Genomic DNA, 16,780 nt, shown 5'->3' with positions numbered 1-16,780 from the left:
TGGGCTGTTTGAAATAACACAGGCAGACAAAAAAAAAAGGAAAAAAGAATTAAAAACATTGAAGAAAATCTAAGAGAGATATAAGACAACCTTAAGTGCTCAAATATCCGAGTTATGGGTATTCCAGAGGAGGGAGGGGGGGAAGGAGATTGCATTGAAAACATATTCAACAAAATAGTGGAAGAAAACTTCCCAGGTATAGGAAAAGACACATAACTTCAGATTCACAAAGCTCATAGATACCCAAACGTTTTCAACCCAAAAAGGTCTTCTCCAAGACATGTTATAGTCAAATTGGCAAAACTCATACACAAAGAGAGAATCTTAAAAGCTGCAAGAGAGAAGCATCAAATCACCTATAAGGGAGCCCCAATCAGACTAACATCAGACTTTTCATCACAAACCCTAAAAGCCAGAAAGGAATGGGATGATATATTCAAAATACTAAAAGACAGAGATTGCCAGCCAAGAATACTCTACGCTGCAAGGCTATCCTTCTGAAATGAAGGGCAAATAGTATATTTCTCAGACAAACAAAGACTGCAGGAGTTCACTACCACACAAATACCCTTACAAGAAATTCTCAAGGGAGTACTATGTTTGGTACCTGAAAAATAACTCCTCTGCCATGAAAACTCAAGAAAAATCAAAATCCACTAGTAAAGTAAAAATGGCAAAAATGAAGAGAAAAAAAAAGTTATCTGCAATCCAAGGAACCAACAAATCCAGAAGACAAACAGTAAGTCAGAAAGAAAGGAACAAAAGACACTTAAGATATCCAAACAAAAATCAATAAAACGCTAGGAGTAAATCAACACCTTTCAATAACAACTCTTAATGTAAAAGGCTTAAATTCCCCAATCAAAAGACACAGACTGGCTGACTGGATTAAAAAGGAGGACACAACTATATGCTGCCTCCAAGAGACCCACCTCACCCATAAAGACTCACATAGACTAAGAGTGAAAGGATAGAAAAAGATTTACCATGCAAACAGAAATGAAAAACGAGCTGGAGTAGCTATTCTTATATTTGATAAAATAGATTTTAAACTAAAAACCATAAAAAGAGATAATGAGGGCCACTACATAATGATAAAAGGATTGATCCATCAAGAAAACATAACAATCATAAATATATACACACCCAATGTCGGAGCAGCCAGATTTATAAAACAAACTCTATTAGACCTAAAGAAGGAAATAGACACTAATACCATAATAGGAGGGGACCTGAACACCCTACTGTCAATATTGGAAAGATCATCTAGGCAAAGACTCAGCAGAGAAACACAAGATCTAAACAACACTCTAGACCAATTGGACTTGGCAGATATCTACAGAACATTCCATCCAACAACCTCAGAATTCATTTTTCTCATCAGCACATGGATCATTCTCCAGGATAGATCACATGTTAGTTCACAAATCAAGTCTGAACAAATTTTAAAAAATTGGAATTATCCCATGTATTTTTTCAGACCACAATGTATTAAAGTTAGAAATCAATAACAAATGAAATTCTGGAAACTATACAAACACATGGAAATTAAATAGCATTCTATGTAATAACATATGGGTCCAAGAAGAAATCAAACAGGAAATCAAAAAATTTATTGAAACTAATGAAAACAATGATACATCACACCAAAACCTGTGGGATACTGCAAAAGCATTACTAAGGGGGAAATTTATCATGTTGAATGGTTACTTCAAGAGAATGGAAAAATGGCAAGTGAACAACCTAATATTTCACCTTAAAGAACTAGAAAAACAAGAACAATCTAATCCCAAAGTTAGCTAATGGAAAGAAATCATTATGATCAGAGCAGAACTTAATGAAATTGAAACCCAAAAAACAATACAAAAGATCAATAAATCAAAAAGTTGGTTTTTTGAAAAGATAAATAAAATTGACAAACCATTGGCACGGATTACTAAAATAAGAAGAGAGAAGATCCAAATAACGAAAATTAGAAATGAAAAAGGTGATATTACAACTGATACTCTGAAACACAAGGAATCATTTGAGACTACTATGAACAACTATATGCCAACAAAATTGAAAATCTGGAGGAAATGGATAAATTTCTGGGCACACACAAGCTACCAAAACTGAGCCAAGAAGATGTAGAAAATCTGAACAGACCAATAACAATAAAGGAGATTGAAGCTGTTATCAGAAGGTTCCCAAAAAAGAAAAGTCCAGGACCAGATGGATTCACAGAAGAATTTTGCCAAACATTCAAAGAGGAATTGACACCAATTCTCTACAATCTATTCCAAAAGATTGAAACAGAGGCAATTCTCCCAAACTCATTCTATGAAGCAAACATCACCCTGATACCAAAACCAGGTAAAGATACAACTAAAAAAGAAAACTACAGGCCGATATCCTTGATGAATATAGATGCAAAAATCCTCAATAAAATACTAGCTAACAGAATACAGCAGCACATACAGAAAATTATACACCATGATAAAGTGGAATTCATCCCAGGGATGCAAGGTTGGTTCAACATATGCAAATCAATAAATGTGATACATCACTTTAATGAAAGCAATGACAAAATCCACATGATCACCTCTATTGACACTGAAAAGGCATTTGACAAAATTCAACAACCTTTTATGATAAAGACTCTCTACAAGTTAGGCATAGATGGAAATTATCTCAACATAATTAAAGCCATATATGATAAACCCACTCCCAATATCAACCTGAATGGGGAAAAGCTGAAAGCTTTTCCTTTAAGAATGGGAACTAGACGAGGATGCCCACTCTCACCACTCCTATTCAACATAGTATTGGAAGTACTAGCCAGAGCAATCAGAGAAGAGAAGGAAATAAAGGGCATCCAGATTGGAAAAGATGAAGTCAAACTGTCCCTGTTTGCAGATGACATGATCCTATATATCGAACAGCCTAAAGCCTCTACAAAAAAACTCTTGGAGTTGATAAATGATTTCAGCAAAGTAGCAGGATACAAAATCCACACACAAAAATCAGTAGCATTTCTATTCTCCAACAGTTAACATGCAGAAAGAGAAATCAAGAAAGCTTGCCCATGTACAATAGCCACCAAAAAAATAAAATACTTAGGAATTGAGTTAACCAAGGATTTGAAAAATCTCCATAATGAGAACTACAAACCACTGCTGAGAGAAATTAAAGAGGACACAAGAAGATGGAAAGATATCCCATACTCTTGCATTGGAAGAATCAACGTTTTGAAAATGTCCATACTACCCAAAGTGATATAGACATTCAATGCAATCCCCATTAAAATTCCAATGAAATTTTTCTCAGAAATGTAAAAACTATCCAGACATTTATATGGAGTAACAAAAGACCATGCATTGCCAAAGCAATGCTGAGCAAAATAAAATAAAGCTGGAGGCATAACACTACCTGACTTTAAACTATACTACAAAGCTATAATAACCAAAACAGTATGGTACTGGAATAAAAACAGACACACTGATCAATGGAATAGAACAGAGAATCCAGAAATCAACCCACACACCTATAGCCATCTGATCTTTGACAAAGGCTTCAAGCCTATACACTGGGGAAGAGACTGCCTCTTCAGCAAATGGTGCTGGGATAACTGGAAACTGGATATCAATATGCAGGAGAATGAAACTAGACCCATACCTCCCACCATATACCAAAATCAACTCAAAATGGATTAAAGAATTATATATCCACCCTTTAACCATAAAACTTCTCAAAGAAAACATAGGAGAAACACTTCAGGAAATAGGACTGGGCACAGACTTCATGAATATGACCCCAAAAGCACAGGCAACCAAAGGAAAAATAAACAAGTGGGATTATGTCAAACTAAAAAGCTTCTGCACAGCAAAAGAAACAATTAACAGAGTTAAAAGACCAGCAACAGAATGGGAAAAAATATTTGCAAAATATACATCTGACAAAGGATTAATATCCAGAATATACAAGGAACTGAAACAACTTTAGAAGAAAAAAACAAGTAACCCAATTTAAAAATGGGCAAAAGAGCTAAATAGGCATTTCTCAAAGGAAGATATACAAATGGCCAACAGACACATGAGAAAATGCTCAACATCATTCAGCATTCAGGAAATGCAAATCAAAATTACACTGAGATACCATCTCACCCCAGTCAGGATGGCTAATATCCAAAAGACTGTGAATAATAAATGCTGGCAAGGTTGCAGAGAAAAAGGAACTCTCATACATTGTTGGTGGGACTGCAAAATGGTGCAGCCTCTATAGAAAATGGTGTGGAGGTTCCTCAAACAATTGCAGATAGATCTACCATATGACACAGCTATCCCACTGCTGGGAATATACTCAGAGGAATGGAAATCATCAAGTCAAAATACATTTGAACCTGTTCCCCAGTGTTCATTGCAGCACTCTTTACAATAGCTAAGAGTTGGAACCAGCCCAAATGTCCATCATCAGATGAGTGGATATGGAAAATGTGGTACATCTACACAATGGAATACTACTCAGCTATAAAAACGAATGAAATACTACCATTTGTAACGACATGGATGGACCTAGAGAGAATTCTATTAAGTGAAACAAGTCAGGCACAGAAAGAGAAATATCACATGTTCTCACTTCTTTGTGGGAGCTAAAAAATAAATAAATAAATACACAAACAACTGGGGGGGTGAGAAGAAGACACAACAATTACAATTCCTTGAAGTTGATACGACAAGCGAACAGAAAGGACATTGTTGGGAGGGAGTGGGGAGAGGGAGCAGGGAGGGAGGTTTCCGTAATTTGCCACAATAATCAGCCACATTGTATATTGACAAAATTAAATTAAATTAAAAAAAAATAAAATAAAATAAACAGTGTGATGTTCTCCTTCCCTCACTGAGCTCCACAGAAGCAGAGGACTGGCTTAGCCTCTAGAGAAAAAAAAACGAAATAATAGATCTCTTCCTGATTACCCTGTGTAAAGCCACCTCTCTATAACTGCCACCCATGAAACTTCTAGTAAGATGATAAGTGACTCATGCTGAAATATAAACAGATAGGCTAGGATTGCCAGCCATTTGAGAAAATCCCTGACACTAAGGGCAAAAACAAAACAAACAGGGTAAAAGGAACTCTGAGGAAATAGAGATCAGCTAAGAAACAGATGAACTCCTCCCCAAAATCTGTAACTAATCTCTTCAGAGAAATGAGAGACTATATCCATGACATAAGAGAAAGAAGTTATGTAAAAAAAAAATATTCAAAATGGAAGGAAAATTAGAAAAATTAGAAAAAATTTTAAATGGCAAAAGTAAAGAATTAAATAGATGGATTGGGAAAATAATTTGAGGAAATCTCTCAAGAAAAGGAGAACAAAGACAAAAAGAAACTGAGATAAACATAAGAAAAATCAGAGGATCAGGCCAGCAGGTCAAACATTAAAATAATAAGATTTCAGAAAGGGAGAATGGGAAAAAAAAGAAGTGAGAAAATTAACAAAGAACTAACATAAGAAAAATTTCCAAATATGAAATACATGAGTCTCCATAGAAAGGGCTACAAATGCTAAAAGAAAAAAGAAAAAAGTCTGGGGGAGACGGGAACATCTGTTTCTATGTCAGTAAGACCACAAAATAAATCTTATTTTACATGGTTTTTACAAGGGTTGAACTCCAGGGCGTTTCCTGTGCTCAAAGAGCATGGCCTGCCATGCATTAATAGTAAGTGCAAGAACGTTATTCAATGAACATATTTACATTAGTTATAAAACATTCAATGGTTTCTCTTCTGCATATTTCTCCTTTTGATCTATGTTGATTGAGTGGTAGAAATTACAGGGTCCAGTTTTCTTGTATCTCTTTTATAGCTTCTCACAGAGCAAGCATTTGCTGAATTATTTGAGCAAGTATGTGTTGGACTCTGAGACTTTTCCAAACAAGCCAGTTTAAGCTGAAGAGAATCCTTGTAGTCATATCAGACAGAACGTCTAGGACTGAATGAGGCTAGAGTAGAGTTGAGCTTAGAGTGTGAGCAATTCAGGGAGTCCATAGGCTTAGCTAGGAACCAAACTGGTTTAGTTCCATACCCATTTGGAGTGCTCAGTTCTGAACAAGGATTCCTGTTCAAATTAGATCCAAAAGTGTAGATCTGAGCCCTAAGAGAGATATACCTTCCCTCTAAAACCTCAAACTTACAACATTATCACAATTAACAAAACCCAAATCAGCAATGATGCTTTCTGCTTAACCCCCCAATTAAATACAACACAAATTCATGCATCTTAATCACAAGTGACTTTAATTGGCTAATAAATGTATAGATGCTGACTTCCTGCTTATTTTTGTGATTGGCTTAAAATTAGCTCTTCCATCCTAATTTGCCCTGACCATGAGCACCTGCATGACTTCAGTGCCCAGGACCAGCCAAGCTTTATTCCAGCAGACCCTTAGAAGCAGAAGTCAGGAAAGGAAGTAATTTGGTCTGTATATAACAATCTTATTTTACAGAGGAAGAGAGCAGTCAAGAGAATAATCCAGGACAATGTGCAGTGAGCAAGAAAACCCAAGACTCTTCAATCCTAGTCTAGTACTCTCCATCATATTTTGGCTTGATTAATTTCCATTGTTCTTCCCTCTGTCCTCGGATGCAGACTTTTATTTACTTACGATCAGTTGAGTAGCTATTTCTTACTCCTTATTCCTTTCCCACATCCATGGAGAATTTGACGTGAATCACCAAATAAAATTGCCTTCAGGTTCTGTCACAGAAACCTCTTTGACTTTGTAACACAATCATGATGCTCCGTGCTGATCACGATGCTCTAGGCTCTATAAATAGTGAAATGAAATAGAACCACGGATGTTAATAAAAATATGCTTCTCCTCCTATCCCCTGCATGGGTGGTCTCTGTGACAAACGGGGTTTGGGTAGCAGTATTCCGAGTTGATCAGTAGTGTCCCAGGTGGGTATTCTCTTATTTAGTGAGCTGGGTGTCCAATAACATTTCAAGTGACAAATGGAATCTCTTGAGCCTAGTGACTTTTCCATAATTTTTCATGCAGCAGTCTTCTTCAGCCAATCAATCAGTATTTACTGAATGTCATGCTAATTGCTGTGAAGCATGAAGAAAACGGAACTGGTTTCTACCCTCTGGGAGGTTTTGATCATATAAGAAAGATAAAGCTAACAGTAATAAAACATGATATAAAATGTAAGTCATAAGGGCGTATGTAGTTCACAATAGCCAAAGGTTGGAAACATCCTAAGTATCCATCGATGGAAGAATGAATAAACAAAACGTGGTATATACGCACAATGGAAGATCATCCCATCTTAAAAAGGAAATTTTGACATACTTAACGACATGGAGGAAACTCAGAGACATTATGCTCATTGAAATCAGCCAGTCACAAGTGGGAAAATGCTGTATGATTTCACTGATATGAGGTACTTGCAGCAGTGAGATTCGTAAAGATAACAGGATGGTGATTGCCAGGGACTGGGGGTGAAGGCGGGGGGTGAGGAATTCTTGTTTGATAGGCGCAGAGTTTCAACTTGGGAAGAGAAAAAAGTTCTAGAGAGGGATGGTGAGGATGGCTGCACAACAGTGTGAATGTTCTTAAAGCCACTGAACTGTATACTTTAAAATCATTAAAATGGTAAATTTTATGTTTTATGTTTTATCAAAAAAATTATTTTTTAAAAAAAGAGCATATGTGATAAATTCAGGCACATTTTTTACATCTGTTCCTGCTCTGCTCCTTCCCTAATCTCCATACTCAGCCCTGGCCCTACCTCTATTCCAAACTCTCTCTCCATTCCACCATGGTCTTCCTCTCCCACTTTTCTTTTTACCCTACTCTCAGCTTCCCTAGTAGCTCCATCCCTTTTCCTCAGATCTGATCCCCAGCCTCAATTCAAAAATAGCTCAGAGAAACAGGGGAGCTGAGGCACCAGGGCCCAGATAGGAATTTTTTTCTTCTATTTTGCTTGCAGTTCAATCTCTTCATATGTTTCACTTCCATTAGTCATGCTGTGAGGATGAGTGTTTGGGTTAGAAGTTTTAGCTGGAACCAAGGGTGTGAATCCTCTAAGCATGCCATCTCCCATTCCCATTTCTCTCTGAGCATATGCTTCATTCCACTAATGTTTGCTGTCATCTGGTTTTCTCAAATTCTCCTATTTGGCAGGAAACGTGGCCACCCACTACACCCAAGTTTGCATATTTCAGCCTCAGATGGAATCTCTTGCTGGGTCTCAATTTTACATTCCCAAGGAAGTGATTGTTGGGCCTAGCACAATTCAGGGACCCTCCCCTGGAGCAATCATGTGTGTCCAAGTGGGCAGGGCCCCATGGTACTAACATGATGCCTTGACCATAGCGTTGTAGCCATGTGGTGGGAGACAACAGGCCATTCTCAAAAGTGGGAAAGAGGGGCATGTTCTTTAGAGAACCCAGTAGTAAACTGAGCCAAATTCCACACAACCTGTAATATAGGAATCTTTCTATATTCACATCTCTAAGTTATTCATGCCTTTATTCTTTGACTCCTTCAAAAAGGCTTGAGGTAATTGAGACTTTCCCATCCTTGACCACAGTGAGATTAGAGGTACTCTGCTGGTATTCTCTCAGTGGTCCTGGGGAAGGATTCTGACTCTCTCTGTGCACCCCTCTCTTCCAGTGCACTGCTTCCTGTGGAGGTGGCCTTCAGAAGAGGACTGTTCATTGTGTCCCCTCAGAGGACAATAAAACTGAAGACCAAGACCAGTGCTTGTGTGATCATGAATCCAAACCTCCAGAATTCCAAAAATGCAACCAGCAGGCCTGCAGGAAGAGTGCTGGTGGGTGAACAGGTTTCCTCCGGGGGGAAGAGAACTTTTCATAAGGAAGTCATTCTGCATGACTCAACTTGTGTATAGTTTCATGTCCCTTTGCTGAACAGAGATCTTAATACTGAAGAGGCCAGTCAGAACCCTGGGAGCAAGCTGTCTAATTTGGTGAGATTTGACTCTAATTTCTTGAGGAATCTCATCCATTTTCCTATCTCAAAGCATGTTCACACTGACATTATCCCACACAGCACAGAAATGGGAGGAAGCACAGCTGGGTGTCCTCTCAGTCATCTGAAGTCCTAGCTCCACAGTGTAAGTTATGCCTCAGAGTTGTCTGCTCCCAAGCCAGCAAGCTGGACATTCACACTCCCACACTCTGCAGCCACTGGCCGAGGGCTTAGGAAGTGATTTTGCAAGCATTTAAGGCTCTCTACATTAAGAGACAAAGGAGCTCCTGTAGGCTGCAAGGGTTCAACCATGAACTCTAATGTCCATTCCATTGAAATTTGGGGCTTCATTGGCATGCAAGATTTTTCAATTAAATTAAAAACCTGGAGAGAGAGTTCTCAGGCAGGAAGAGAGGATGTTTTTGATAGTTTACTTATATTAGTTACAAAGTGGGGAATGCCTCACGTAGATATAGTCCAGTAATTAGGATTTAGAGTGTCAAGATGAATTTATTCTGCCCCTAATTAAAGAACCAACTATAAGACATCAACTAAGGGTAATGCTGCTCCAGAAAAAGCAGTATGTTGGGAGTACAGAGTGGTAGTCCTTCCCAAAGATTCTTAAATATGAACAATGAAATGTGTGGTTGCCTGCTCCCAGGTACTGAGGCATCCAACAGAGACTGCCCTTAGAGTTAATATCCTGAGAAGATTTTCCCCCAGGGGTTGTTTATGTACAAACAATGCATTTATTCAACAAGTATTTGTTGAGTACTTAACTGCATGCTAGAGACAATGTTAAACAAGAGCAAAACTACAAACCAGTGACAGGCACTATAAGAAGTGAGGCAAGGGGTGTTATAAGAGTACTTGGGAAGAGCATCAAACCTAAACTGGGGAGAGCAGGGAAGGCCCCCAGAGAAAGTGAGGGATGAGTAGAAAGTTCAGACCAGAGGTTCCAGGAGAAGCTTTCAGCTTGGGGAATAGACAGGAAGAACACGATGGCATGCGCATAAATCTAACTCATGTACTAAGTTCAAGGGAAGTTAGGGTTGGATCCCTTGGTGATTCAGATGCACATTAAAGTTTGAGAAGCACTCAGTTCTAGGCCAAGGAGTCAATTTGAGACGCTCTTCCTTTCACTTCATCTCCTCACCTTCTATGGCACCATGTTTTAAAAATGTTGAGGCTAAGGAACCCCTTCTTTGTTGTGTTATTTTTTATGTCATTGAAGCAGCCACCTAGTCTCAGTTGATCATGCCTAGTGTTATGGGCTGTTATTTTTAATTATATGTAGATTGTCTTTAACTGTCCTATTGCTGGACAATACAGTCTTAAATAATCAAAACTGGGTTAAATGCATAGATGGTATTTTTCATCTTGAAATCTCACACTGCATAGATGATGACTAACAGATGGCTGGCAATTGATGTAAATAACAATGAATTCCTCTCACCAACACTTATCAAGGCAACAAAAGTTAATTACTAGCTTCTCTTGAAAGCAGAGCTATGCTTACTCACATAGAAGCAACATAAAATAGCAATTGCGATACCTTCCTTGATTTAAAGAGCCAACCACCCATATACTCTCTAAAATGCATTGAAAATAAATCATTCAATGCCAAGATTCTTGTCAAACAGCCATCACAATAAACATACTTCTACATCCATCTTGTCAGATCAGGTATGAATTCATATAAGGTTTGCTTTCCTCCAGGCCATTTTACTTCTTTTAGGTACCATTTGAATTTTTAATGACTTAAAATCTAAATCAGGACTACCATTTCTGTATGAGGGACTACAAAGCCTTTTCCAAGTATCTGGGTTAAAAAAAAAAAAAAAATCAAGAGAATTTATTTACTGAGTATCAGCTGTGTTCTAAGCATTAAATTCATACTGATTAAAAAACAAAAACAAAAACAAAATACAAATTATGACTCAAAGGACATTAAAAAAAAAGGCAAAACCCTTATGCTTACTTCCTGGGTTTTTTTTTTGTTGTTCGTTTGTTTTTGTTTTTGTTTCTAATTTGGGGAGTAAGTAGAAAAGGAAAGCAAAGGAAAAACATCCACTTAGGTCCAAAGCTGATACAAATGAACATTTGAGTCAATAAATTTTCTCCTGAAAGATATTCTTCCAGATGAATAGGATTTCATTCATTCATTTATTCAGCAAACATTGATGATCACAAGATATGTCTCAGACACTCTCTAACAGCTGAGGATAAAGAAATGAGTAAGACAGTCCCTGGCCTCAAGGAGCCCAAAGTCTAATGGAAACTGTATTTGTCAAAAACATTGAAATTGTTTTCAACTTTCTTTCGTGGACAAAATATTATGCCTTCAACCTAGATAAAGCTGACAGCAAGGGAATAGGCACATAACTGTCCCTTTAAATTTCCAAGTGTGGTCTCTATTGAACAGGCAGAAGCAAATTGGGATCTCCTCTCTAGCTGCCCCTAATTATAAGCATTGTGAGTATTTGGGGGCTAGGATCCAATTGGCTGATGAACACAACAAGCCTTCATTGTTTTAGAATAATAAGGAAAACTGGTGTAATTAAGCCCTGCCATGATGTTGGGCTCACAGTTGTCTAAATGAGCTGCTAAACATGGTCCTGGAACACAGACTACCAATATGGGCCACCACTGTTCTCCACTCTTCCTTCTGGCTCCCCACGCTCAAACAGTAGGACTCCAGGACCCAGCATGTTTCCAAGGCTCTGAGGACCATTGGAAAAACAGGACTCATGACCTCATATGGTTCTCAAAATCATGTAAGGACATCAGACCCGGGCGAGCCTATTTCAGTCATTTAGGTGTTAACCTAACCCGACAATTGAGGCTTTTGTGTTGAGCAAATGAGGATGTTCCAGCAGGGAGGACCTGCCCTTGTGATCTCCTCCCCCATCACCAGTACAAGAGATGCATTTTCTGTAGGCAAAGCTTTAGAGGCACTGAGACAACATTCAGATTCCAGCAACACCGTCTGCATGCCAGCTATGTGATGTTGGGCAAGTTACTAATATGCCTCTCTAGAACCCTCAGTCTTCAAAAGGAGGAGAATTGATGTACGTACAAGTAAATTCCTATGAGGACCAAATGAGGTAGTATTCATATACATCAAGCACATCACCTAGTACCTGGTAAATACTGCTTAATCAATTGTATCGTTGTTGTTGTTTTTGTCATGGCGGGGTGGGTGCATTAGTTTCCTAGGGCTACCATAGCAAACTACCATAAACAGGATGGCTTAGAACAACAGAAATTTATTCTCTCACAGTTCTGGAGGCTAGAAATCCAAAATCAAGGCGTTGGCAGGGCCATGCTCTCTCTTCTACCTTCTGGTGGTGGCTGGCAGTCACTGGCTTTCCTTGGCTGTAGCTGTTTAATTCCAAACTCTGCCTCCATTATCCATGGCCTTCTGTCCCCTCAGTGTCTATATCTTAACATGACTTTCTCCTCTGTGTGTGTATCTGTCTTTGTGTTTCTTCTCTTATAAAGACACCAGCACTGTTGAATTAAGGGCCCACCCTGCTCCAAAATGGCCTCATCTTAATTTATATCATAATTATATCCGCCAAGATTCTATAACCAAATCAGGTTACATTTACAGATACCAAGGGTTAGGACTTCAACTTTGGGAGACACTTAAACTTCAGAGGCCACAATTTAAGCCACAACAGGATTAATGACTTTGGAGGTCTCCTAGAGGCCCTTTTTACGATAACAGATACCCCTGAGAGAGATCACACGTTAGCCCTTTGCAGAAAAGGCTCACATACCATTTACAGAACAGTTCAAGATGGAGTGCAGTGCCATGTTGGAACAAGTGGTACAATAATAATGCAGGTTTGGAGACTGAGGCAGAAGGGATCCACACAGGCCAGTACAGCCAAAAGAAGCTTCGTGGAGAGGTGAATGCAAACTGAGCCTTCACACTCCCTCTGTCTTCCTCTTTCCTTGTAACAGCCCCAGAGCACTCACATGCTCATGGCAGGGATAATGTAGGACAAAGAGCTACCCCAGATACATCTTCTCCATCCACCATCCACAAGGGCTTCAGACAAGGCTGGCTAAGACACTGGGGAAGCCAGGTAACACCTGGACTTCCAGGCAGGGCCCTGTTCCAAATCCAGAAGCCTCAGAAGGAAGACTTGCCTTTCTGTGAACAGCAGCCCATGCACTGAACAGCCCAGCCCCATGGGGAATGCCCACCGCTCTGCTGGAGATGTGAGAGATGGAGAGCTCAAAGGGACATTCCACAACAGGAATGCTTGGTCAAAACCTGAACTCTCTCTGAAACTTCAGAGCATGTGAGAAAACTTCCTGTGGGATTTTAGAGAGACTGAGTTTTTATAATAGGCTTAAAGAAAAGGCCTGAAGAAGAAGAGAATCAGCAGCGAAAACAGGTTTTGGATTCCAGAAGCATTATACATTTCCGATTCCTAAGTGCACTTAAAACTTTTTTTTTTTCATTGAAACATAATTGATTGTACATATCTGTGGGGTACAGTGTTGATAAGTGCACTTAAAACTTGCACACAAAATGGAATCCTGGCAGCTAACAGAAGACATTTATTTCTTCACATAAAAAACAAAATATAGTCAAGGAAATGATGATTTCTGAGGAAATAAAAAGTATTTTTTGCCTTCGTTGCCTGAAGGAGAAAAAAGTATAGAGAGGCAAAAATCACAGGTTTGGGGTCAAGAGGATATTACTTCAATTTCTACTTTTACAAAGGATAAGTGGTCTTTTTATGAAAGTGCTTTCTTCAGAACTATTAAAATCTTTTCTCTGTAAAGGAGAAATAAATGTAATGAGAGCTCTGAGAGGCACACAAGCAAAGTGTGCAACAATTTCACTTTTTAGAAAGAAAATCAGTGATTTGGGCCTTACAGAATTTCTTCCAGATCCAGAGTACATGGGCCATGGCAGTCGGAGTACCACTTAGAGGATGTGTGTGTGGCAGTCCTGAGCAATCTAATTGTTGCTTTGCCTCACACGGATTTGCCACCTCTCTCCCCTGGGTGACGGAGATGCAAAGGATTACTCAAAGCCCATTTCTTCTGAGCAGTGAGACACCCTGAAGGGGTTAAATTCCCAGAACCTTCAAGAGAGAGGCATTCCTCCTTTGTGAAATTAACACTGAGCTGGGGTTCTGTCTCAGTATTTATTCTCCAGGCCAGAAAGTTACAGAAAAAGAACATAGGTGGAGTTATGGTTAAGTACAGTTTAACAATAGAAGCTATTAACATCAGTGAAATAACAAAGTGACATTCTGTAATGCACTTTGCAAAAGGTTAAGTTGATCCACCAACAAAAGCCTGCTCTTAGCAAATACTGTCCCCTCCCATAGCAGTTTCCTCAGTATCTTTACATAACAATAACTTTCTTAACATATCAATCAGTAGGTTAACCTGTACCAAGGGCATCTGTCCTTGAGCCAGAAACTTTTCTGTGTTACAATTCTATATCTACAACAGAGATTTTAGCCTGGGGAAAGTTTCCTGTCTTTTGCAAGCTTAACATTTCTATATGTAATTTTAAAAAGCTAGGCTAAACCTGAAACTGCAGGGCTTTGGAAACTAGGCCCTGTGAAATACATTTGCTTTATAAATGTTAGTGTACTCCACATCTAGTCTAACTCCCCAATTCACAGATGAGAAAAGCAAGGTCAAGAAAATCAAGGGACACACTGCCCAGAGATGGTTAGAGTAAAATGGAGATTAGGACTCAGGTAACTAGTTGGATACTTACTATGAGAATTATTTATGCATGTCATATACCTTCATTACATGGTACAGTTCTGGAGGGCAGTGGCCACAATTTGTATATCTGTACCCTTCACCCTGCAGAGCAATTCTTAGGAAGCATTGGTTAGTTGGCTGATGGGTTGATTGCTTGGCACTCTGAATAGTGTGACTGGTGAAAGCATGAGCTCTAGAGTCACATGTGCCTGTGTTCAGATCTGGCTGTGCCACTTATCAGCTGGATGACATTGCACAAGTTCTTCACTGCTTTTGGCCTTACTTTCCTCATTTGTGAAACAGAAAGAATATTTACCTGCTAGTACTGCTTTGAAGACTAAAGGAATTCAGTGATGTATATAAAACACTGCATTCAACTGTTGTCCTAATAGTACTGCATAGCAAACACACCTATACTCAAGGGGTTAGAACTATAGTCATGTATGTTTTGCTTAACATCTGTAGGTCAGTTAAGGTTCAGCTGATCTAGCCTGGCTTTGGTTGGCTTTGACTGCAAGCTGTAGGTTGGGTCAAGGTCTGCTCCATGTGTCTCTTCTCCCCCTTGGTCCAGCTGGCACAAGCCAGGTTCGTTTGATGGTGACAGCAGAAGCTCAGCAAGGCAGGCTCATCCTCCTGTACATGTCAAGGTCCTGCAGGGATCATGTCTACTAACATCCCATTGACCAAAGCAGTCACAGAGCTAAACTCAAAGTCAAGGAGTGGGGAACTATTCTCTACCCACAAGGCAGCCATGGCAAGGGTGGGAATGTGTGTGACACTACTACACAGGAATGAAGAACTGTGACTGACAGTGCAGCTTAACACAAACACTCGCACAGTTCCTGATGCATAATAAATGTGCAGTGGCTATTGACTATTACTACGGATCCTTTCTTGGCAGACATATAAAATCTTACATTAAGCGAAGTCGTGCTCATTCGCTTACAAAGGATAACCTTTGGGTTTTTATTTTTTCTTGTTTTTTTCTTCCTTCCACAGATTTACTTTGCACCAAGGACAAGCTGTCAGCCAGTTTCTGCCAGACACTGAAAGCCATGAAGAAATGTTCCGTGCCCACTGTGAGGGCTCAGTGTTGCCTCTCGTGTCCACAGATGCACATCATCCACACACAAAGGCAAAGAAAGCAACAGTTGCTCAAAAAACGCAAAGCACTCTGAGTCCGGAAGGAAGCCACCCTATAGCATAGACCACAGCAGCCTGCTGACCACAACGTGTTTGAGCTCTGAGGGCCACTTCATTGAGTTTTCGCTTTACATATTTGAGGTTCAACTTTGAGTCATAACAAAACAAAATGCGTGTCTTCCTCTAGCCATAGGATGTGCCTCCCAGGAAGCTAGGGACTGTCATACTTGCTGCTCCCTGATATGAAGATGAAGTATCCAGTAGAATCAGGCATCACCTGGGATCAGCTCCTGGGAAAGGAGCCAGATTAGGCAGGTCTGTGAAATGATGTCTTTTTTTCCTCCCCTTAAAGCAAAATCAGAGACCAGATTTTTCCCAGACTACCTCAAGAGTATCAGGAAAGAGAGTCACACTTACCCAGGGAACAAATAATCTTATTAATTGTCATTGGTGATAAATCAAGGTAACTTACCTTGATGATTTTCCTTTTTTTGTTTTTTCCCTCCCTGCCTGGGGCAGCTGCTATTTAAAATGTCATGGGGAAGCTTTTAAGAACATTTTTTAATTCATTCAGTCAGAGGACCACTTTCTTCACCCAGTATTCAACTAGGGCAGGAAGAGAACGGGCTGGTTACATCTCTCAGGCTATCCCTCAATCCCTGTAGGACTCCACTTCTGGGCTTTTAGAGTCCTCTGCTGACCTTGAGACATTAGGCTAAGAGGAAACAGCATAAGAAACATAGCCTAGGGGATTTAAGTGAGTTACACAAAAAACACTTCTGACTTGAGGATAGTTTCTATGAAAACTCTGACAAAGCAAATGAACAGAAATGAATTTCTTGCTAGTATAAGAAAAGAGCTGTGAGCCTTTACCTACTTCCCTGGAGACATCCTCTCCTCCATGG

General features: G+C 39.4%; 1 protein-coding gene across 2 annotated transcripts in view; it reads left to right on the top strand.

Moving 5' to 3' along the window:
* The window catches only part of ADAMTS12 (ADAM metallopeptidase with thrombospondin type 1 motif 12), a 339,684-nt gene extending 323,774 nt beyond the window's left edge, over positions 1 to 15,910 (top strand). For both annotated transcript variants that reach the window (XM_063087212.1, XM_063087211.1), the window contains 2 exons: positions 8,664 to 8,823; positions 15,732 to 15,910. In XM_063087212.1, coding sequence (XP_062943282.1) covers positions 8,664 to 8,823; positions 15,732 to 15,910 — 339 coding nt within the window. The remainder of the gene's footprint in view (positions 1 to 8,663; positions 8,824 to 15,731) is intronic.
* Positions 15,911 to 16,780: the final 870 nt, after the last annotated feature.

This window comes from Cynocephalus volans, chromosome 2 (assembly GCF_027409185.1).
Source record: "Cynocephalus volans isolate mCynVol1 chromosome 2, mCynVol1.pri, whole genome shotgun sequence".
NCBI classification, from domain to species: Eukaryota; Metazoa; Chordata; class Mammalia; order Dermoptera; family Cynocephalidae; genus Cynocephalus; species Cynocephalus volans.
This window is presented reverse-complemented; position numbering and strand designations above follow the sequence as displayed.